Here is a 24,366-nt window from a genome sequence, read left to right on the forward strand (position 1 = left end):
TTACTAATTGATTCAAGAGGGCTTCATTCCTGTTCTCTGGCATAGCACTGGGATGTTTGCTTGTGGTGCATGGCACAATGTTTTTCTCAGTACTTTGGTTACAATGTGGTGCAAATGGAAATGCTGTGTTTGGTTGTTGTAGGTTCTCTTTCGTAGATACAAACTCTGGTTTAACCAAGGTGTATGTGTGTTGTTGTTGAACTTGAAAGCAGTTTTCTGACTCAATCATAGAAGAAACATTGCTAGTCAGATTGATAATGTGTATACCAGTAGGTTCAACTGATAAGAAAACATTTTCTGCTTGTACTGGGACAACCTCAAAATTGCATGTTGTGTTCCAGTTAAGTTGTTGCAAGAATGAAACTAGATTGCTGTTTGAACTGTGCATGCTTAAAGTAGAAGTGCCATGGCTATCTGGCAATGCTGTTATGGGACTTCTGGCATGTGAGTCATAAACAAAATACTTGTTATCAGCGTGCAACAATGCTACTGTTGAACCAGTTATTCCATGTGCTGTTATGAAAAGACAAGTGTTGGATTCAGCAAATGCTGCTTCTAGGGCTTTCTTTAAGGTGTAATAAGGATAGACTGCTTCTGTGGCAAATATGTCTCCAGTGTAAGACTCTTTTATTGATACACGTACAGTATTGTTGTAAAGTTGCAAATAGTCTGGAATATCATCAACGGAGAGGAACTCCACACCAGATCTTAGTGATGGTTTTATGTAGGTGTATAGTGCATCTCCTTGAAAAAGTACACCATCAAGGTCTGTACTTGTCCAGGTAATTGCTTGTCTGCAAGTACTGTGGTTAACAACTGCCATTAAAGCATTTGCAGTGCATTGTTTGCCTCTATTATCTCCACTGAAAATGATGTCACCTTGGTGGTATTTTCCCGATAAAATAGATTCACACATTGTTCACAATATATGTGTTCTTTGCTTGACTTTATTTGCACAATGCACAGTGCTCAGTGGCACGATTGAGTCTGGTGTGTGCAAAATGCACAGTGCTCAATGGCACGATTGGTCTGGTGTGTGCAAAATGCACAGTGCTCAATGGCACGATTGGTCTGGTGTGTGCAAAATGCACAGTGCTCAATGGCACGATAGGTCTGGTGTGTGCAAAATGCACAGTGCTCAATGGCACGATAGGTCTGGTGTGTGCAAAATGCACAGTGCTCAGTGGCACAATTGGTCTGGTGTGTGCAAAATGCAGTGCTCAGTGGCACGATTGAGTCTGGTATGTGCAAAATGCACAGTGATCAATGATCTGTTAATAGGTCTCAAGGTCTAATTTGGTTGGATCAAGGACTCTCTTTCAAACCTCTTTGGTTGGATGCAAAATGTAATGCGTAGATTTCAGCAGAAGAAGTATAAATGTGTACTGTGTAAAATCTTATTGAGTACAGACTTTTGCTAGCTGTAAGTTTCTGTATATTACTGTGTCACTTGTATATATAGCAGAGAACAGTCTAAGGCGTCACTGAAACAGAAAGAAAATATTGTCTTGATCACATAACATCTTACTAGTACCAACAAAAAGCAAAAATCTACAAAAGTTCAGGTGTGACATCTTGCCAACTGCTTTGCTGATTGTTTAACAGTTAGCTACAATCCGTTGTTTTCTACTATTCTTTGGAAATGTATGTTTTAATGTATTAGAATCCGATCCATCTTTTCAACTTGTACGATATTTTTACAATCAAAAATGCCCTGCATAATGCCTCGCATCGGCTCAAGCACAGTGCACCATTAAACTATCTAAATTCTCGTCAATCCCCACACACTGGTTTTACTAAAAAAACTATATACCGTTCCTTGGAAATATGTTTCAATGTGTCCGAATTCATGATCACTATCTTTTCAAATTGTACGTTACTCTTACGATCGAAAATGTCCTGCAGGACCTCCTGCAGCTGCATATATAGACGCACGCCCCCCTCCCACCCGCACGTAAACTGTTCCAATCGTTGCACAATAAACTTGACTGTATACCCTCCACAAAATCTTTCGTCAAATGTCGTGCTCATTTTACTCACATGACACTACGCCTTAGAATGTAATGTTATATTTTAATACATCCGAATTCCAGAAAGATAACTTTACAAACTGTACCAATTTCTGTACGATAAAAATCTCACCTCCTCCGCACCGTCAACGCCCGTGAGGGTATTTACCGGAATAACCCGAAATGACCCGGAATAACCCGGAATAACCGTAATATTTCTTGTTCCCATGGCCATATATACATTATTTTATGCCAAAATATTGCATTCTGCGATCTTAACTTATCAAAGCACACTGTATTTCGGTAGCTTTCATCCTTTATTAAGGTTATTCCGGGTTATTCCGGGTTATTCCGGGTTATTCCGCTAAATACCCGGACCCGTCAACGCTATCGCAAAATGAACCGTGCGATTTAACGACAACTCCTCAAATGTTACATGACCAGTGTTTTACTGCAAATCAAGAAACATTTTCCTTTCCTAGACTTTGCTAATGAGCGCTGCAATGTTTTCTGTACGAGTAGAGGTCATGGATAAACAGTATTCTTACAACGTTTATTTGAAGGGCTAAGAAGGGCTGAGAATTGTCGTAAAAACGCACGGTACATTGCGTTTATTTGAAGGGCTGAGAAGGGCTGAGAATTGTCGTAAAAACGCACGGTACATTTTGCGACCATAGCAGACCCATCCAAGGACGAACCATTAAACCGGGGACAAAGCCGGGCGCCTTCGGCGCCCCGGCAAAAACAATATATGGACAGAATGTGCAGAAGGATCCTACAAGAAAGATCTTTGCGGGAAAATAGACAAGAGTTATTGTATGTATGTGTTTAGATGGCGGAATATGTTGCATAATTAAGTAATAAATTCGTTACTTTTCACAAATGTTGTATTTTTTCTTGTTAAATATTATAACTTAACATTATTATGCTATCAGTATTATTGCATCATCACAATTATTGTTTAGAAATTGATAAGATAAAACATTGTTTAAGTAAGTTGAGTATGGTAGATTTTCAGAGCAAATGTGGTTTCTCCTCATTTTCTGCATAAATTATGATAATGAGTAATAAGTACTGACACCAAAACACTTAAAAACACTTATGTTATAAACACAGAATATAGAAATAGAGACTTAAATAAATTCTGTCAGTCAACGACGTTTCTGTGTTACCTGTAAGGTTTACTTATCTATCGTATATATTATAGGAAGTGACAAATATTACATCATACATAATGCTCCTATATGTGTTTTAGTGTGCCAGTAGCTACCGAGACAATAGCTCCTCAGAAAACGATATACAAGAACACTATAGTTACAGGCTTTTCTACCGTATTAAAAGGAAGTGACAAATAAGAAATTGTACAAATACCTCCTATGTGTATTGTATGGGCCTATAGTTAGACATAAGATCAATGACAAATAGGCAAGAATTCTGTGATAGTTGCAGTCTCTTTAATGCAGTGAATGTGATCATTCTAGTGTGACATTTTACAGCTTTATCCGTACCTCTAGATCTTACGTGTGTCATCTATTGAATTATCATAACCTCACGGAAAAGTGTTCCGTGTGCATGCGATTTTAGTTATATCCAAACTGCTTTGTATTAGATCAGAGAGAAGAGATTGAAGTCCTCATCGACTCCCGATGGACGAACAACAACAGATCAGAGACATAAAGAAAGTTATAACTGATACCAAGTTACAAAATAAAAACGGATCGTTTGCTGATAAAATCAAAACAACTCGTGCTTTCCTTGGAATCAGATTGTCGTGTGAGACATGGCGTGCCTTACATGTTCTTTTCTTAGCCCAGTTGAATTGTATGCATACTCAAGGTATGATTATTTTACAACGACCAGAATTACCAAGGACGTCGTGCCCTATCCATGCCGTCCACTTTGGGTCATGTCCACATGTCGAGGTCTCTTGTCCAACAGCTATTTGAAACAGTATTTCTCATGATTAGAAATAACAAAATAACTCATGATGATCATTCGTCCTGAAGCCGTAAAAGCAAGTTACCAGGAAGCGACGTCGACTGTAATTCAAAAATAAGTGTTTCATTATTTTTTCCAGCTCACACGATAGCTAAGTATATATTAGCAGTAAATGACGTCAAACCTTTGTTATCTTAACTACATGTGATGACCTTACCTCACCGACAAGTCCCATAGCCGCATGACGCAAGGTGTGAAACTCTTCCTAGCTGGTCTACTAACATGAATATTTATTGAATGAATGAAAGACCTTTATTGTACATTCATGCCTCGACGGGCTAGGTACAGGTCACTGATAACAGACATGACTGATAACAGAATACATGTAACAAATATATGAAAAAACAACAGGATACAATTTAACTAGTTGAAGGTACTAAGCTAACAGGATGGTCGACATCTTCTCGCTTCTTTGTACAGGTGTAGATATAAGAACATATAATGTTTGATATACAGGGTTTGTCTAGGCGCATCAAAAATAGAAATTTATCCGTTGCATTAAGATGTTCAAAATATGGGAACTCTTTTCTGATATATTCATAAAGCACAATCCGTTCATTATGGTACAATTTACAGTGTAAAATAAAATGCTGTTCATCTTCTACATGTTGTAGATCACAAAATTGGCAGACTCTATGCTGCAGAGGGGTGCGGTTGTGCCTTCCAGTTTCGATATGTAACTTGTGGCAACTAATCCGGAGTTTAGTGACAGCCAATCTGTGCTGTATGTTTTTCACCATCAGATATTCTTCTTCTTTATAAATAGTCTTGAATAATCTATAGGTTCGTAATTTGTTACCGAAAGATTTGTCCCGGTTGTCATTGTGTATTTCGGTTCTAAATGTTTGAATGTAAATATCCTTTAATCGTTGGCTGATGGCGTTGGTTATAGGTAATAGGTTTGTTCCTAGAGATATTTGAGATCTCCATATGTAGGCAAAACCGCATTCCTCCAGTATCTTACGAACGCCGGACGCCCAGCACTTATTTCCATTAGCATCTAGTTGTAATTGACAAGATAGGGCGTCGGCTTGTAGACTGTCAGCTGGCACGTTTTGACGGATTCTTAGAAAGTGTTTGATAGCGTTCAGGGAGGCTTCCAGTTGAATGGGGTACCTCCCTAATTCCGCTCTTGTGGCAAGGTTAGATGCTGGTCTGGGGACATTTAGTGCTTGTTTGCAGAATTTAAGGTGAACAGATTCAATGGGACAGGTTTTAGGGCTTTTAAATGCGCCCCATATTTCTGAGCCATAAAGTAGAATAGGTTTGACACATGCATCGAAAAGTTTGTTTCTAACAGGTAATGAGGCGGTGGCTTTATCTAAAGACTGCTTTATTCCGAATAAAGCCTTCAGACCTTTGCCACTCAGGTATTTGTTGTTAGCTTTAAACGTGCCAGCTGCACTCACAATAATACCAAGATAAGTATAACAAGTTACAATTTCTATTTCACGATTATCAAACAGGAGAGAACAGTTTTTAGGTAGACTGCCACCCTTTGTAAATACAATAATTTTTGTTTTCCTAAGATTTACTTTTAATTTCCAAAGTGCACAATAATTTTCCAGATTGTTCAAGGAATGCTGTAATCCCTGTTTGGACTCGGAAAAAATTGCCAAGTCGTCAGCATACAACAAGCATGGGACAGTTTTGCTGTGCATAAGTGGGGGATTACAAGGAGCACCGTCAAATTGGGACACAATATCGCTAAGAAAAAGGTTAAATAATGTAGGACTTAAGTTGCACCCTTGTCTCACACCACAGTTAGTAACAAAAGTTTCAGTCAATCCATTTTTAGATTTAACGCAGTTTATAGTCTTTGAATACATGCCCTTTATTACTTTTAGAAATTTACCACCAATACCGAGTTTACTCAATTTAAATTTATTGATAATCCTATCTGCTAATGTTAGGTGTTAGGTGATCAACAGCACCACGTGTCCAGTATCACAGGTACAGCACTCCTTTACACTGTCTACTTGTACTACCACCTTACAGTGTTGAAAAGTGGCTAACATATGGTCATTTTTTTTTTCAAATATCTATAATGCTTTGCGTTAGTCAAGTAATTACTTAGCACGATATTAACTTGACGTTGACCTTGGTTATCGTGATATGTTTTACAAAATAGGAGTAAGGTTCATGAATTCGAGTAGTTTATTAGAAAAAAAATATAGACAAAATATAATACTAGTAGTGTGTGTGTGTCCTTGTAAAGCTTCATTTGTTTAGCTATTTGTACACTTACAATATACTCTTAAACCTTCCATAATTATTTGAGTTATTTTAGTTTGGGTGAACTCTTCTTGTATTCCAGACTACCTGGAAGAAACGGAGACTTGTTACAAATGTGATGATGAGGTGGCCAGCCTAAAGGAGGTCATCGCCAACCAGTCCGCACTTCTAGCACAACAGGCCGGACAACTAGCACAACAGGCCGGACATCTAGCACAACAGGCCGGACATCTAGCACAACAGGCCGGACTCATCTCATCTCTGCAGAGTCAAATGGACAGTGTTGTCGCACGGGTGGACAGTGCCGAGCAGTTCATGAGTATGTAGAAGTTCTATTGCAAAGCTAACGACAGTTCCAAAGCAGCGACGTTCCATGCTTCAATCTGCATCATTACCTCCATGAAAAATGGAGGTATAGTTTTTGGTGTGTCTGTCTGTGTGTGTGTCCGCATATTTGTGGTCAGCATAACTTTAGAACCTCTGAATGGATTGTAATGATATTTAGTATGTGAGTAGGTGTTTGGAAGACAAAGGTCACGGATGATATTGGGGCCCCCCTGGTGTGTGACCTTGGTACTGCAGCAGAACTTTGATTTTTTTTGTATCTTTTGACCTGAATATGCTATGGTCTTGATTTCTTGGTGGCAGATAGCTTGTGACGTAAGGAAAAGGGTACATAAGTTTGGGCCCCCTAGCGGCTTGCTCTGGAACGGCAGGGGCATTTTGTCAAATCATCCAAGTAGCATAACGGAACATAGGAACGATGAATTTCTATGATATTTAACATATAGGTATGTTTGGCAGGGATGTACATAATGAAGTGCAAATTATGCAAATTTGGACTTAATTTGCATCTTTAATGAGGAAAATCTATATTTCCAGTATTTTTCATTATAGGACTCAAATACATGTAACATATGTAATTTATGACAGGTTGAATATTAGCAGATACCAATTATGCAAATAAGTCCCTAATTTGCATAATTAATGTGAACAAGTCCTAATTCATGAAATAAATGTAGTAAATGATTGGATTGTCAACATTGTGACCTGTGTAAGTTATGCAAAGGTGTATATTACCAAGCATAAATTATGCAGATATGCAAGTCATTTGCATAATCAGAATATTTCATGGAGGTATGAGGTCTCCGAACTCTTGTTCAGTACTGTACTACAGCTACAGCCGCTCAGGGCGTCGGCGATGCCGTTTCTGTTGTGCGTTATCCTAATCTTCTCTATGGTCTCTCTCTCTCTGTCTCTCTTTGTCTGCTAAGATTGGGCACTGTGCCAAATGTGGTTCTTTTTCTGTTACTTACTATCTTCTGCCACCATACCTCGCGTGGCCAGCTTTATCAAAAGCATATTGTTACACTACAAGTTACTTTTCCAGCAAAACCGTCACAACCTATTAAAGCTGATCAATTTACAGCAATGAGTCGCTCTCCATCGATGTTGATGGGTTTTTGCACTTCTAAAGGTGGGGTATCCTAAGACTGATTATGGTTTCTTTCTTAGAGGTATACGGATTGCCCATCTTATATGATAGGTCTTTTCTTAATAGACGCAGTTTTAGGTGAACTGCAACCACACCGTAAGCTTGTCTTGTGAAGGAGCCGGTTTAACGTACCACATACTACGAGACCGCACTTGCTCCGCGAGACATTACGTTTGAAGACTTCACCCGTTTTAACTCTGGCGACTCCGGGTTTTTGGCGCCCATATTGCAAAACTTCAAAGCCTGAAGTTGTATTCATCACTCTTAAATTTTCCTCAACAGATACATGTAACGCACCGTCCAACTGCACTGAAGTAGCAGAGAGAAGTGGAATCAACAACCAGGCATTCTACGTCATCGACCCTGATGGACCAGAACGGGGGGTCCTGCCGATGGTTGTTCAGTGTGATGTTCAGGGAGATAAAAGTAAGCTAACCCAAATAGTGGTATACAGCTTGTCAGGCAATGTCAGCAATTAGACCATGTTGATTTGATGTGTGCATCAATTTTAGGTCATTTCCCAAAGAGAGTTTTCAACCATGCTTTAAAGGGGCATTTCCCTCCACACGGGAGTGTTATTTTCCGATAGTTATTAATTTTAGGAAGTAATAAATCCATACAACTTCACATTAAAAAGTAAAATACATGGATGTGATAGTCTGAAGGAGGTATGTGTGTAAGTCTATTTCATCGTATAATAAAATATACGCGTAAAAATAAGGCTTTTGGAACGGGTACCGGTTTTACGATGTGTACCATCACTTACGAACTTGACAATTAAAAATAATTATGTTGTTTTTCATGCATTATGTCTTAGAATCTGGTTCTGGTTATGGAACGCTGATACAAACTAGAAACATAACATGCAACATTAGGTTCAGGTGATGCTTCATTACATCCCTCGGACAAATGCAACTGTGATGCCAATGATTACACATGGCGTGAGGATTCTGGGTTCCTGTCCCACAAGGATGACCTGCCAGTCACCCAGCTCAGGTTTGGGGATACTGGTGATAGTGGTGAAGAAGGTTATTACACTCTGGGCAAACTCATCTGCTACCCCTGAGTCTAACTGGGAATGATTGTTTACCTTTTAAAGAGGTACAACAGCTTCGATGCAAAACATATTCCCACGCAACAAGTGTAGTTTAGTGCCGAAATAACAGAATTGTGTTATATTGAAGTTTTCACCGTCATTCAACACAAGAATTTGCTCACCTCGAATTCTCGGTCGCACATCCGCCAACCTTCGTCAGGAATGGTGATTCAATTACTCTGAGCACGTGACCTAGGGACACGTGACACAAATATTGGATACTAAACCGGTGTGACAGCGATCTCGCCCCCCCCCCCAGCGATCTCGCCCCCCCCCGGGGGCGAAATCAATAGCGTTTTCGCCCCCCTTTAGCGTTTTCGCCCCCCCCTAAGAGCAGCTGGTTACTACATATTACAGGTGCGCTACCTGGTACTATACTGCACCTGGGGAGTAACGTATATGGTGTGTTACCTGGTACCTATATGGCACCTTATTACCGTACCGTAAGATGTCATACCTCGAAAGTCGATACTATATTGTTCGGTGCAAACATGACATTGAAATGAAAAAGACAATTTTTGCAGCTGAGGTGGCATAATAACAGTGCTACTGCGAACGTATAAATCAACACCGTCTATGGTACGGAATACGTCAGCTATATGTTTTCAATTTGTCACAGTGTTTTCTTTCTTGTGCTGGAAACATTTCCAAAGCACTGACAAAAACGTGAATAATAGTTTCTCATTATAAACACTATCTACGCGCAAGTTGATATAGCTGTTGCTAAATGCTACACAAACACTGGTACCAGTGTTAACTTAAGAAACACGGGTAAATGCATCAGTTCCTAAATACTAGAAAAAAACAGTCATGTTGGAGGTGAAGATATCCCTTGGCCAGGTGCATATACCAAAATGTGCGTTATTCTAATTAATACGTAATATTTGCATAATTAATAAAGACATTACATAGTTCTTTTGTGGTCACTTCATGGTAGAGACTTCATATTGGAGATATATAGTTTGCTTGAGGACAGGTGAATACAATGAAATACATCTTATGTCAAGACTCAGGTATATGCAATAATGGGAATACAAGGGACCCAACCCTCCTTGTCTGAAACAAGTTCAACTATCTTATTACCATGTAATTACGTTAATATTGATACTATGAATGGAGTTATGTATCAAACTCGTGTACTTATATCATTCTGAATCTGCATTTTGTGATTTATACCAATCAACTTCTAAAATGTCATGTAAACCCGTTTTTTTTGGGGGGGGCGAAATCGCTAAAGGGGGGCGAGGTAGGGGGGCGAGATCACTAGCTGGGGAGGGCGAGATCGCTAGTGATTTCGCCCCCGGGGGGGCGAGATCACGGGGGGGGGGGCGAGATCGCTGTCACACCGGATTACTTCGCGAGGGGGGTAAAGGAGGACATCTACATAAAAGCACACCAGCCAACACTTAACAGAGACGGGGACGAGAGTTGTAAACACTGAATATAGAGAGAGAGACTTATAAATATTTTTTGTCAGTCAATGACGCTTCTGTGTTAACTGTAAGGTTTACTTATCTATCGTATATATTACAGGAAGTGACAAATATTACATCATACATACAGCTCCTATATGTGTTTTATGTGCCAGTAGCTAGACAATTACTCCTCAGAAAAAAAAAAAAACTATACAAGAATACTGTTATAGTTACATGCTCTATAATGCACATTGATCATTCTGGTGTGAAATGTTACAGCTTCATCCCTGTGCTATCTGTTGAAAATATAATCTAACAAAAACCGCGTTGTGTGCTTGTTATTTTAGTGGTATTCACTTTGCTTTGTATGAGATCAAAGGAATAATGAAATCTATGGCTGAGACCAAGTTACGAAATTAAACGGAAGGATTGTTTGCGGTTATAAAATGACTTGCTGTGCATTCCTTACAATCAAATTGTTGTGTGAGACATGGTACCGGTGTACCCTGTCGTTCGTGTCATCACCATACCCAACGGCCAGAAATCTAATTGACCGAAGACATGTTTGTCACGCGTCAGCAGTTTCAAAACAAACCAAGATATCTGAATATCGCGCATGATCAACATAACGCCAAATTATGACAAATTTCGCATCACTTGGCAGGGGACATGTAAAGAATTATCATACTGTAAATGAAGAAATTTTCGCGGTGGTTATACAGTATGTTCGCGGTCGGTTATATGTTCGCGGTTTCTCGTTGCAAATTTACCACGAACTTAAAACCACTACGAACATTTTGTCTATTGCAGTAAGGGACTACAGTGCATTATGCTACTGCGAACTTACAACCACCGCGAAAAGTCCTTTTTCCCGCTACCGCGAATTTACATCCCCGCGAACGTAAATGCATTTACAGTATATGACATGAAAACGTGGAGGAACATGACACGCACATATGCTAGTCTTATAGACTTGCTTGTAGAGGGATCCCATAGTTTGTGTTACACAGCCTTGTGCGTACACGTACGCCCGGACATACAGACTAGCTACCTTTAATCTTATGATTATGGTGCTTTTCGTTAAAACATGCACAATTAATTTATGAATTTCAATATCTCTTCAGATACAACAAATGCTCCAAAATTGATGCATGAGTCTGTAGATGACGTACATCTAGCCAAAGCCCATGTCTCAGGCACATACACGTTCTTATGATATCGTTGATTATCTTCAATGATATATACCACATAATTCTGCGTGATGTCTCACCAAACGTTAACATCCTGCCTGCATATATAAATTAGTGTACATAAACCACGAGGTGGTCTCTTCTTGATTTTTGACCTTTTACGTGAATGGGTCATGTTGAACAGATATATGCTGAAGCTAATTGGCTTCTTTTGTGAGCCTTTTGCTCCGTTAACACGTCTCCCAACAATTGCAAGCCAGGCGTACTTTTCTCGGAACGTCCAGCCTAGGGCACAGAAGCATTAGCTCTTCAGTGACATCACAATAGAGTGAGACCTCGTTGTTTGCTCATAGCCAATCAAAACGTTTAATGATGACTAAGCCAGCAGCTAGCAGGTACAAGTCAAGGGGAATCCCCTGACAGCTACCTGTGCTCTCGTGCCCGAACAACCGGACTGGCAGGTCTGCAAAAATATCAGACGTGTGGAGAATCTTGTGGTAGCCGGACCTGCGTCGAAGTTCGTAGGGTAATCCATAGACGTGCATCGCTCGGTCGTTTCTTCAGTTAGTAAAGCGTTCGTTATTGTCTTAAGCATGAGCACGGAGAAGCTCACTATCGATAGCGATGGTTATCAGAACCATCGTCGCGGGCACGAGCACGGCCCGGCCGCCCTGACCTCGCTGGTCCAACTTCTGACGGCGGGTTTGTCTGTGGTCATTATCGTCCTTGCCATCCAACAGGGGACACACGTGATAATAGAGGAGATGTCAGCTCGGAAGAGCGCAGCTTCTGATTACCAAAAGATGGTCGCCGACTGTGAGAAGGAAGTGGCAGCCATTAAGGTCGACGTGACGTTACACAGCGCTCAGCTCAAAGCCCTGGAGGCAAAAATCCTACACAATGGAAAGACAGAAGGCAACATAAACCCACAGGTAAAGACACGATGCGGCTAAATATTTTCTGATTAAACTTGTCAGTCATATGAACAAATTGTTATACTTTGGGATACCTTTTTGAGCGATTTAGACATTTTTGACAATTTGAAGCTTAAGCGGACGGTGGTAATTTGATAATGCATGTATCAAATGATAAAAACATTCCGTTTATAACTTTTTGTCAGTAGAAAAGTTTAAGTTGCTTCACACAGAGACATAGAACGTAGTTAAAACTACCGGTATCTGAGTAACGTAGCTCTATCATACCAGTCGGAACCAGGCAAAACCAGCAGTGCCTCTGTTGTCGACGTCCCCTGGCAAACTGGGCCCGCTCACCAGCGGGAAAAGAGAGCGGCGAACTCTGTGACGTGGCCGGCAGGGGCAGGCGGTAAGTCCAGTTTCTCTATGAGTTGAAGTTAATTTGGCACCGAACATGTGTAAGCAGCTAGCTATCCGTAGAGGATCTTCAAATAATTAGTCTCAGTTGAGGGCTATTTAAATGGCGATCACTTTTAAACGCCAGGTAAACATGACTACTACTACAACTCAATACCAAATATCATAAGGATCCATCCACAGCTTACGTTTTTGCTGTCCTCCAAAAACAAACACAGCCAAATACACAACCCGCTGCAATGTAGTAGGAAAATGCCAGGTAGACCATTTTAGACCACCTTCGTTTACACACCTGCTGTCCACCTCCCAAATACAGTATCATAAAGGTCCATTCATAGCTTCTTGACGTAGCGGCTGTTTACCTAGATACAGACTCACACCACGCTCATCTTCTTCTTCTTCAACTTAAAACATACCGCTCTGGCTTTTTTTTACTGGATTAGCAACGTTATTAGTTTACTTTGGTGTTGAATTTCGTTCTGGTTCATCTCCAGCCTGTGTACAGGGTCCGCCCGGGAGGGACGGACGTGACGGAATGCCAGGACGGGACTGTCCCTACGGAGCAAAAGGTATGGACATATATTACCTACAACTGATTCTGACTTGAATTTTCGTAGGGATAACTTTTGAAGTAAATTCTCTCCATACTAGAGCGCCTCTTTAGTTACGCTAGAAGTGAGTTTTATAGCTAAAGATGCCGTGCAATTTCTTAAATTTAATTATGTTGCGATGGCTGGTCAGCAGATCGATTGCTAGTTTTGCTAAGCTTTGGCCCCGAAAGATTTGTGTTTCGGAAAGACCAAGATTCAGATGGTGTGACATGTTTGGAGAAGCTTTGAGAAAGGGTGACCTGGCAACAGTGCAAGCACATCCTAACTAATTGTGTAAAATACCTACCTACAGGCAAACCCCCAATCTATGTTGACTTATGAGAGCTTTTAGTCGCTACTATTATATTTGACAGGTTGCCATGGCTGATGTACTGATATGCAAAGATTCCTACAGTTGTCTGGGCGCTTAGACTCGGAGATAATTATCATCGGAAAGATGACATGCTTCTAATAATCAAAGAGATGCTCTTGCATTTTCTCAATAGATGACGAAATAAATGAACTACGAAGCAAGTGTCTCGCCCTCGAGCAGAGGGTGTCGGACCTGGAGAATAATACCGAGACCACGCCCTTGCCTTGCTTAGGAGGTAAGCCAAGTGATCTAGATCTGTGCATGTAGAATTGCTAAGCACGGATGCCTTGAGCATCCACAAAGACCTCAGAGATTTCGAAATCAAGCTTGACATAACGGATTTCCAAGACGTGAATCTAAATACTCTTAATTCAATAAAGAAACTTTTTATTGGGCTCAGGAATTTGGAATACCAGCCCGCAAGTACTGGGTAACGCTGACACTGCAAGCAGTACAATGTCCTAAAATTTGTTATGTTACTGTTACAGATACATGCAATCTACCGTCCAGCTGCACTGAAGTAGTAGAGAAAAGTGGATTCAATAGTCATGCATTCTACGTCATCGACCCTGATGGACCAGAACGTGGAGTTCTGCCGATGGTTGTTCAGTGTGATGTTCAGGGAGGATCAGGTTAGAAATATCAGAAGAGTTTTATATATACTGTGTAGCAGACAATGTCAGCAATAAGGCCAAGTCACTCACTCACTCACTCACTCACTCACTCACTCACTCACTCACTCACTCACTCACTCACTCACTCACTCACTCACTCACTCATGATCACTCACTCACTCACTCGTATAAGTAGAGTCTTATGTTTAAATGTTTAATTAAAATTTCAGCAATTACCCTGATTGGTCACAACAGTGAGGCACGGACACATGTGAATGAGTACGAAGGTCCTGGAAGCTACTCCAAGGATGTGACATACTGGAATAGCATGGAACAAGTGAGAGCGCTGGTGGACAAGTCAACTCTGTGCAAACAGCACATAAAGGTAAGTATTGTTTACATTTCCAGTCTAAGGTTGAGCCTTGTTCAGCACGTGTCTTCTCCAACTTTGCCTGGCAAGTTTTACGAATATCGATGATGCCTCTATGAGAGACATTCCAACCGTCGGTCGGATGTTATTTGTGGTATGGTATGATACTGTGAAGTTGATAGTAATTGCTATTAGCTAAAATAACACAATTATCCATTTCCAGTATGAATGCCATCACTCATTTATCTGGCGCAGTGCTAGTGCCACATACTTCGCCTGGTGGGTGACTTGGGATGGTCGCCAGGCTGACTACTGGGGAGGTGCCAGTCCTGGGAGTGGGCAATGTGCCTGTGGACAAGCAGGTAAGGCACGGGACGTTGCTTAATTCATCCATGGTAGCACTACACAATTGATTTATATTTCCAAGCTGCCACAAATGATGATTTGTCCAATTCTGATGATCTGACTCTCAGAATATTTTGGGTCTCAGTTCAGGAGACGTTCCTGCGAAATATCACAAAATTATAGATTTTGGCCCAAATAACTTTTTCTTCTTTCCTTGTGTGCTACATTTCCTGTTTTACTTTGAAAACATGTTATGTATACACTAGTTTGCTACATTAGTAAACTCATGAGTTGATTAATTTGTCCTTCTGCCCAACAGGCACATGCTCTGGATCCTCGGGTAAATGCAACTGTGACACCAATGATGCCACCTGGCGTGAGGATTCTGGGTTCCTGTCCCACAAGGATGACCTGCCTGTCACCCAGCTCAGGTTTGGGGACACCGGTGCTGGTATTGAAGAAGGTTATTACACCCTGGGAAAACTAATCTGTTACCCCTGAGTCTAGCTGTGTCTGGTACAGTAGTGTTATTAACATGCAACAGTGCAGTGTAAAAGTTCAGTTCATTACATTCTATGTTATACTGAAATAGTATACTTGAGATAACCAAGCTAACATGCCAGGCTTCATGTGATCAGTACGTTATGCTAGGTTTAAGGTGTCTATGTTTTATTATAAGTTATGGCACAGAAGTTGTTTCATATTTCAATATACGTTATTACACCCTGGGGAAACTCATCTGCTACCCCTGAGTCTAGCCGTAGCTGTGAACAATTGTATAGTACAGTAGTGATCTCAGCATGCAACAGTTCAGTGCAGAAGTTACATCAATGAATTCATCACTACGTTCTATGTTTAACTAACATAGCATACTTTACATACCGAAGCTATCATGAAAGGCATCATACTATCGGTACGTGAGGTTAAGCTTGAGGTGTCAATTGTTTGTTGTAAGTTATGCCACCGAAGAAGTAACATATCCTATATTTCTTAAGTATAGTTATTGTACTGTTTTAGATAGTCTACGTATCGGTGACTAATTGTCTGCCTGTTGAACGAAAGACATCACTGCAGAATTGTTGTGAACAATCATATTCCGACACAACACGAGTATTTTAGTGCAGCCGTAACATATTTGCTTGTTTTGTTTTGTACGATTTTCAGTATGGCTGAAAAATGTAAATGGATGAAAATTTATGCGCTCGTGGATATAATCAACTCAACATGACTTAATGTAACGGAAATGTATTTTTGTGCTTGTGATTTTAGTGGTGTCCAATCGTTATCCCATCAAAGAGCTAATGGTAGATTTAGCTGAGACCAGGTTACGAAATAAACACTGATCATTTGCTGTTAAAACAATTAGTGATTCTTTCCTTACAACCAAATTGTTGTGTGCCTTTTTGCTCGTGTCATCACCAAACCCACAATAAAATCTTATTGACCAATGTCTTGTTTGTCACGCGTCAACAGTTTTAAAACAACAAAATAACAACATAACTATTACCCTTCGTCCTGAAGCCAGAGCAACAAGTTACCAAGAAGCGACAGCGACTGTAATTCAACAATAAGTGTTTCATTATTTGTTTCCAACTCACACGATAGCTAGTATATATTAGCAGTAAATATCGTCAAACCTTTGTTATCTTAACTACATCGGATGACCTCACCTCACCGACCAGTCCCATAGCCGCATGACGCAAGGTGTGAAACTCTTCCTAGCTGGTCTACTAATATGAATATTTACCTCCATGAAATGTCATGGAGGTTATATTTTACCAAGCGTTTGTCTGTCTGTGTGTAAATAAAATAACCCATGAACGGTTGGGTGGATTGGTTTCATACTTGGTGTGTTGATAGGGTGTGATGAAAGCTGGAAATGATTAGATTTTGGACCCCATAGCGACTACCCTTGGTACTGCAGTGCAACTTCCGGTTTTACTATCTCGGTGTTCTGAACATGCTATGGTCATGATTTTTGAGTATTAGATAGCTCTTGTGCTCAGAAAGAAATGACATAAGTTTGGGCCCCCTAGCGTCTAGTTTGGGGATAGCAGGGGCATTTTTGTCAAAAAATTCTGACGAGGATAACTCAAGAAGGGAACAGCGGATTTTCATGAACTGGGGTATGTAGGTACCTTAGACAATGTTGTACAAGATAAAATAAAGATAGTAATTATGCAAAACAAGATAATTATGCAAAATAGGAGTACATTTGCATAATTAATGTGAATATTCTATCATAGCAGTTTTTTCAATGTATCTCTTGTCTCGGACGTGATATGGTCGTGAAATTTAATTGGTAGATAGCTGTGAGCGTCATGACGAAATGGGGCAAGTTTTAGTCCCCTAACATTTAATTGTAGAACTGCAGGGGCGTTTTTGTCAAGACACTCCAAAGAGGATAACTGCAGAAAGGAACGACGGATTGCCTGCATTTTAGGTATGCAGGTAGCTTGGGCAAAGATGTTCAAAATGATATGCATTTTATACAAATGACGACTTAATTTGCCTAATTATTGAGTAAATTGTATAATTCCATTGTTTGCAATAACTGGACTTCGATTAATGTAACACTTGTTAATTATAATCAGTGGAACATATGCAGATAGTAAATATGCTAATGAGGAATGTATTTGCATAATTTATGCAAAAATTGCAAAACAGCTTAATGATTAATGATCTGAATTGGAATTTCACTTGTGACATGTGTACTGTACGTTTTTCAATGATGAACAACACCATGCATTAATCATGTTAATATTCAGTCATTTGCATTAAATTAAAAAAAGCTCTAAATATTCATGGAGGTATGAGGTCGCCGAACTCTAGTTATTAATAATACTATCTGCTAATGTGAGTTTGTCTCCCCGGATGTTAACAAAACAGCGATTGCTTGTATGGGATCGCGTTTGCTTGCTTCAGCTGTATCAATACGCAGCTATGCTTAGTCAATAATACAACATTCAATAGTCATATAAAGCTGAGAAACACATCCGTACGCGGTTCAAGAACACAACAGGTTCAGAAGAAACAAGATGTTTCGTGGAGTGCTACTTCTGTTCCTGAGCGGCATAACAACCGCACAATTTCCTGTGTTAGGTGATCAACAGCACCACGTGTCCAGTATCACAGGTACAGCACTCCTTTATACTGTCTACCTGTACTACCACCTTACAGTGTTGAAAAGTGGCTAACATATGGTCATTTTTTCAAATATCTATAATGCTTTGCGTTAGTCAAGTAATTACTTAGCACGATATTAACTTGACGTTGACCTTGGTTATCGTGATATGTTTTACAAAATAGGAGTGAGGTTCATGAATTCGAATAGTTTATTAGAAAAAAATATAGACAAAAATATAATACTAGTAGTAGTGTGTGTGTGTGTCCTTGTAAAGCTTGATTTGTTTAGCTATTTGTACACTTAAAAATTACAATATACTCTTAAACCTTCCATAATTATTTGAGTTATTTTCGTTTGGGTGAACTCTTCTTGTATTCCAGACTACCTGGAAGAAACGGAGACTTGTTACAAATGTGATGATGAGGTGGCTATCCTAAAGGAGGTCATTGCCAACCAGTCCGCACTTCTAGCACAACAGGCCGGACAACTAGCACAACAGGCCGGACATCTAGCACAACAGGCCGGACATCTAGCACAACAGGCCGGACTCATCTCATCTCTGCAGAGTCAAATGGACAGTGTTGTCGCACGGGTGGACAGTGCCGAGCAGTTCATGAGTATGTAGAAGTTCTATTGCAAAGCTAACGACAGTTTCCAAAGCAGCGACGTCCATGCTTCAATCTGCATCATTACCTCCATGAAAAATGGAGGTATAGTTTTTGGTGTGTCTGTCTGTGTGTGTGTCCGCATATTTGTGGTCAGCATAACTTTAGAACCTCTGAATGGATTGTAATGATATTTAGTATGTGAGTAGGTGTTTGGAAGACAAAGGTCACGGATGATTTGGGGCCCCCTGGTGTGTGACCTTGGTACTGCAGCAGAACTTTGATTTTTTTTTGTATCTTTTGACCTGAATATGCTATGGTCTTGATTTCTTGGTGGCAGATAGCTTGTGACGTAAGGAAAAGGGTACATAAGTTTGGGCCCCCTAGCGGCTTGCTCTGGAACGGCAGGGGCAATTTTGTCAAAATCATCCAAGTAGCATAACGGAACATAGGAACGATGAATTTCTATGATATTTAACATATAGGTATGTTTGGCAGGGATGTACATAATGAAGTGCAAATTATGCAAATTTGGACTTAATTTGCATCTTTAATGAGGAAAATCTATATTTCCAGTATTTTTCATTATAGGACTCAAATACATGTAACATATGTAATTTATGACAGGTTGAATATTAGCAGATACCAATTATGCAAATAAGTCCCTAATTTGCATAATTAATGTGAACAAGTCCTAATTCATGAAATAAATGTAGTAAATGATTGGATTGTCAACATTGTGACCTGTGTAAGTTATGCAAAGGTGTATATTACCAAGCATAAATTATGCAGATATGCAAGTCATTTGCATAATCAGAATATTTCATGGAGGTATGAGGTCTCCGAACTCTTGTTCAGTACTGTACTACAGCTACAGCCGCTTAGGGCGTCGGCGATGCCGTTTCTGTTGTGCGTTATCCTAATCTTCTCTATGGTCTCTCTCTCTCTGTCTCTCTTTGTCTGCTAAGATTGGGCACTGTGCCAAATGTGGTTCTTTTTCTGTTACTTACTATCTTCTGCCACCATACCTCGCGTGGCCAGCTTTATCAAAAGCATATTGTTACACTACAAGTTACTTTTCCAGCAAAACCGTCACAACCTATTAAAGCTGATCAATTTACAGCAATGAGTCGCTCTCCATCGATGTTGATGGGTTTTTGCACTTCTAAAGGTGGGGTATCCTAAGACTGATTATGGTTTCTTTCTAAGAGGTATACGGATTGCCCATCTTATATGATAGGTCTTTTCTTAATAGACGCAGTTTTAGGTGAACTGCAACCACACCGTAAGCTTGTCTTGTGAAGGAGCCGGTTTAACGTACCACATACTACGAGACCGCATTTGCTCCGCGAGACATTACGTTTGAAGACTTCACCCGTTTTAACTCTGGCGACTCCGGGTTTTTGGCGCCCATATTGCAAAACTTCAAAGCCTGAAGTTGTATTCATCACTCTTAAATTTTCCTCAACAGATACATGTAACGCACCGTCCAACTGCACTGAAGTAGCAGAGAGAAGTGGAATCAACAACCAGGCATTCTACGTCATCGACCCTGATGGACCAGAACGGGGGGTCCTGCCGATGGTTGTTCAGTGTGATGTTCAGGGAGATAAAAGTAAGCTAACCCAAATAGTGGTATACAGCTTGTCAGGCAATGTCAGCAATTAGACCATGTTGATTTGATGTGTGCATCAATTTTAGGTCATTTCCCAAAGAGAGTTTTCAACCATGCTTTAAAGGGGCATTTCCCTCCACACGGGAGTGTTATTTTCCGATAGTTATTAATTTTAGGAAGTAATAAATCCATACAACTTCACATTAAAAAGTAAAATACATGGATGTGATAGTCTGAAGGAGGTATGTGTGTAAGTCTATTTCATCGTATAATAAAATATACGCGTAAAAATAAGGCTTTTGGAACGGGTACCGGTTTTACGATGTGTACCATCACTTACGAACTTGACAATTAAAAATAATTATGTTGTTTTTCATGCATTATGTCTTAGAATCTGGTTCTGGTTATGGAACGCTGATACAAACTAGAAACATAACATGCAACATTAGGTTCAGGTGATGCTTCATTACATTTCAGTAATCACCCTGATTGGCCACGACAGTGAGGCACGGACACATGTGAATGGGTTTGAGAATAGAGGTTCTTACTCAACAAGGATGTGACGTACTGGAATAGCATGGACCAAGTGAGAGCTGTGGTGGACAAGTCAAGTCTCTGTAAACAGCACATCAAGGTATATGTATAGTTTGAATTGTCTGTGAAGTTACTGTCAAGTTTATAGCAATTGCTATTTATCTAAAATAAAACAATCTCCTATTTCCAGTATGAATGCCGCGGCTCGTTGATCTCGTCGTACGATAATGGCCCACCCGCCTCCTGGTGGGTGACTTGGGATGGTCGCCAGGCTGACTACTGGGGAGGTGCCAGTCCTGGGAGTGGGCAATGTGCTTGTGGAGAATCAGGTAATCGCCGTAGTAATACCCTTATAGAGAAATGCCCGATTTGCATTCAAACATAGCAAAACAGTGGTGTACAAAGTGGGTATACTCAACAGGGAAGGACAATCCAATATACAATTGAATGAAAACCGAAATGACAATTATTCTAAATCTGATTCTACTGAAGCTATTTGAAGCGCTATAAAGCTTCAACCTGATCAACCATGATTTTTTTTTATTGAAGGCAGAAAAGTGCAAGTGAACTATTGTATTATAGTCATGACTCATACATGTAGTTAAACATGAGAAAAAAAATCCATCATTTTGTAGGTCCTGGACAAGATATTTTTCCTCCAAATTTTAATTGAATTGTCATATCTTAAATCCTTGACAAAACCTTGCTATTACCTTAATCTTTTGTCCAACAGGCACATGCTCTGGACCCTCGGACAAATGCAACTGTGATGCCAATGATTACACCTGGCGTGAGGATTCTGGGTTCCTGTCCCACAAGGATGACCTGCCAGTCACCCAGCTCAGGTTTGGGGATACTGGTGATAGTCGTGAAGAAGGTTACTATACCCTGGGGAAACTCATCTGTTATCCCTAGTCTAGCTGTTAATGATTGTTAATCTTTTAAAGAGGTACATGTATATGATTAAAGCTGTGTTGCAAAACATATTCCCACGCAACAAGTGCAGTTTAGTGCAGAAATAACAGAATTGTTTTATATTGAAGTTTGCATTGTCATTCAACACAAGAATTTGCTCACCTCGAATTCTCGGTCGCACATCCGCCAACCTTCGTCAGGAATGGTGATCCTATTACTCTGAGCACGTGACCTAGGGACACGTGACTCAAATATTGGATACTAAACCGGACAACTTTGCAAGGGTGGAAGGACATCTACATAAGAGCACACCAGCCAAACTCTTAACAGAGACGGGGCCGATACCGCTTGCCAGGCATCTCCGATTCTTTACTTGAGTCACGTGTCCCTAGGTCAAGTGCTCAGAGTAATTGAATCACCACTCCTGACAAAGGTCGACGGATGTGCGACCAAAATTTGAGCAAATTCTCGTGTTGAATGACGGTGAAACACTTCAATATGGATAATACCAACTCAGATGAGTTTTCATGCTAATATAAGAGAATTGTTGTAGTAAATACAACCAGATTAATTCTATACCACCACATGCATTTCGATCTTTCCACCAGGTCTTTTTATGGCATTGATTAGCATTGATCAGATCAATAGCACCAGGTCTGAGATGAAACTAATGGTGTTTAAAATGAAAAATGATTGACTTAGAGAACATGTATTCTAAAGAAAACAACGAGAGTTGCAAACACTAAATATGTAGAGAGAGACTTATATGAAAAACATATACAAGAATACTGTTATACTTACAGGCTCTATAATGTAAAGTGATCACTCTGGTATAAAATTTCAGCTTCCACCCTTTGTAATAATCTGTTGAAATGTCATATTCGAACGGAAAACGTTTTGTGTGCTTGTTATTTTAGTGGTATCCACTTTGCTTTGTATCGGATCAAAGTCAAAATAAAAGTTACGAATAAAAAAACTGATGGATTATTTGCTGTTATAAAACAACTTGTTGTGCTTTCCTTACAATAAAGTTGTTGTGTAAGACATGGTGTGCCCTGTCGCTCGTGTCATTACCAAACCCAACGGCTAGAAGTCTAATTGACCGAAGACATGTTTGTCACGCGTCAGCAGTTTCAAAACAAACCAAGATATCTGAATATCGCGCATGATCAACATAACGCCAAATTATGCCAAATTTCACATCACTTTTCAGGGGACATGTAAAGAATTATCATACTGTAAATGAAGAAATTTTCGCGGTGGTTATATGATCGCGGTTGGTTATATGTTCGCGTTTCTCGTTGTAAATTTACCACGAACTTAAAACCACCGCGAACATTTTTCCATGGCAGTAAGGGACTACAGTGCATGGTGCTATCGCGAACTTAAAACCGCCCCGAAAAGTGCTCTTTCCCGTTACCGCGAATTAAAATCCCCGCGAACTTAAATGCATTTACAGTATATGGTATGAAAACGTGGAGGAACATGGCACGTACATATGCGTCTAGTCTTATTCAAACCTGCTTGTAGAGGGATCCCATAGTTACGTTTTACTCAACCTTGTGAATGCCCGGACATACAGGCTAGCTACCTTTAATCTTATGATTATGGTGCTTATCGTTAAAACATGCATATAAAAATGTCTTCAAGTGCAAAATTTTATGCATGAGTCTATAGATGACGAAGATATATTTAAAGCCCATGTCTCAGGCATATGCACTTATAATATCGTTGATTATCTTCAATGATATATACCACGTGACGTCTTACCAAACTTAAATATCGTGCCTGCTGATTTCTGCATATATAGCTTAGTGTGCATAAATCACGTTTGTCTCTTATTGATTTGGGGCCTTTTTCATGAATGGTTCATATTCAACAGATGTGTACTATTAGTTAATTGGCTTGTTTTGTGGGCCTTTTGCTCCGATAACATGTCTCCCAACAATTGCAAGTGAGGCGTACTTTTCTCGGAACGTCCTGCCTTTGGCACAGAATCATTAGCTCTGCAGTGACATCACAATAGAGTGAAACCTCGCTGTTTGCTCATAGCCAAATCTGTGCTTATGTTTTTAACTGTTTTAAGAAGCGAGAAGAAGTTGAACTTGTACATACTAGAATGTATTAGCATATGTAGAGGTGATAAGATTTTTCTACATCAAAATTGCACCTTACTACTAGAGATACGACCGGTACTTAGCTTGTTTGAGCACAAATGCACAATAAAGGTCATTCATTCATTAAAACACTTTATGATGACTAAGCCAGTGGCAGGTACACGTCAAGGGGAATCCCCTGACAGCTACCTGTACTCTCGTGCCCGGACAATCGGACTTGCGGGTCTGTAAGAAGATCAGACGTGTTTAGAATCTTGTGGTAGCCGAACCTAGCTCCATCGGAGTTCCACAGGGCTATCCGTAGACTTGCTTCAAACGGTTTTCAATATTAGTAGAACGTTCGTTTCTGTCATCAGGATGAGCACAGAGAAGCTCACTATCGGTAGCGATGG

General features: G+C 40.1%; 3 protein-coding genes across 4 annotated transcripts in view; all 3 read left to right on the plus strand.

The window, feature by feature from the left end:
* The first annotated feature begins 3,996 nt into the window (after positions 1-3,996).
* On the plus strand, positions 3,997-8,803 carry LOC118427179 (contactin-associated protein-like 2). The gene is made up of 5 exons (XM_035836817.1): positions 3,997-4,050; positions 5,921-5,960; positions 6,325-6,561; positions 8,020-8,163; positions 8,619-8,803. The coding sequence occupies exons 1-5, from the start codon at positions 3,997-3,999 to the stop codon at positions 8,801-8,803; spliced, it is 660 nt and encodes a 219-aa protein (XP_035692710.1).
* A 3,108-nt stretch (positions 8,804-11,911) lies between these two features.
* LOC118427180 overlaps positions 11,912-24,366 on the plus strand; it is a 24,581-nt gene continuing 12,126 nt past the window's right edge. Inside the window, exons 1-2 of the mRNA XM_035836818.1 lie at positions 11,912-12,370; positions 12,644-12,761. Of these exons, the coding sequence (XP_035692711.1) occupies positions 12,032-12,370; positions 12,644-12,761 (457 nt within the window). The 5' untranslated portion in view covers positions 11,912-12,031. The remainder of the gene's footprint in view (positions 12,371-12,643; positions 12,762-24,366) is intronic.
* LOC118427610 lies at positions 18,040-21,758 on the plus strand. Of its 2 annotated transcripts, none has more exons than XM_035837479.1 (6): positions 18,040-18,163; positions 18,569-18,805; positions 20,265-20,408; positions 20,886-21,042; positions 21,133-21,271; positions 21,676-21,758. In XM_035837479.1, the coding sequence occupies exons 1-4, from the start codon at positions 18,100-18,102 to the stop codon at positions 20,969-20,971; spliced, it is 531 nt and encodes a 176-aa protein (XP_035693372.1). In that variant the 5' UTR covers positions 18,040-18,099; the 3' UTR covers positions 20,972-21,042; positions 21,133-21,271; positions 21,676-21,758. The 2 variants fall into 2 exon arrangements, with proteins under 2 accessions (XP_035693372.1, XP_035693371.1); XM_035837478.1 differs by having other exon boundaries at positions 18,046-18,196.

This window comes from Branchiostoma floridae, chromosome 12 (genome assembly GCF_000003815.2).
Source record: "Branchiostoma floridae strain S238N-H82 chromosome 12, Bfl_VNyyK, whole genome shotgun sequence".
Taxonomy (NCBI): domain Eukaryota; kingdom Metazoa; phylum Chordata; class Leptocardii; order Amphioxiformes; family Branchiostomatidae; genus Branchiostoma; species Branchiostoma floridae.

Excerpts from the sequence above, each read along its gene's own strand:
- LOC118427179 (XM_035836817.1), top strand. The coding sequence starts at position 3,997 with ATGATCATTCGTCCTGAAGCCGTAAAAGCAAGTTACCAGGAAGCGACG. Across the intron at positions 5,961-6,324 it reads CCACGTGTCCAGTATCACAG|ACTACCTGGAAGAAACGGAG; the intron begins GTACAGCACTCC and ends CTTGTATTCCAG. Across the intron at positions 6,562-8,019 it reads CAGTGCCGAGCAGTTCATGA|ATACATGTAACGCACCGTCC; the intron begins GTATGTAGAAGT and ends TTTCCTCAACAG.
- LOC118427610 (XM_035837478.1), top strand. The coding sequence starts at position 18,100 with ATGTTTCGTGGAGTGCTACTTCTGTTCCTGAGCGGCATAACAACCGCA. Across the intron at positions 18,806-20,264 it reads CAGTGCCGAGCAGTTCATGA|ATACATGTAACGCACCGTCC; the intron begins GTATGTAGAAGT and ends TTTCCTCAACAG. Across the intron at positions 20,409-20,885 it reads TGATGTTCAGGGAGATAAAA|TAATCACCCTGATTGGCCAC; the intron begins GTAAGCTAACCC and ends ATTACATTTCAG.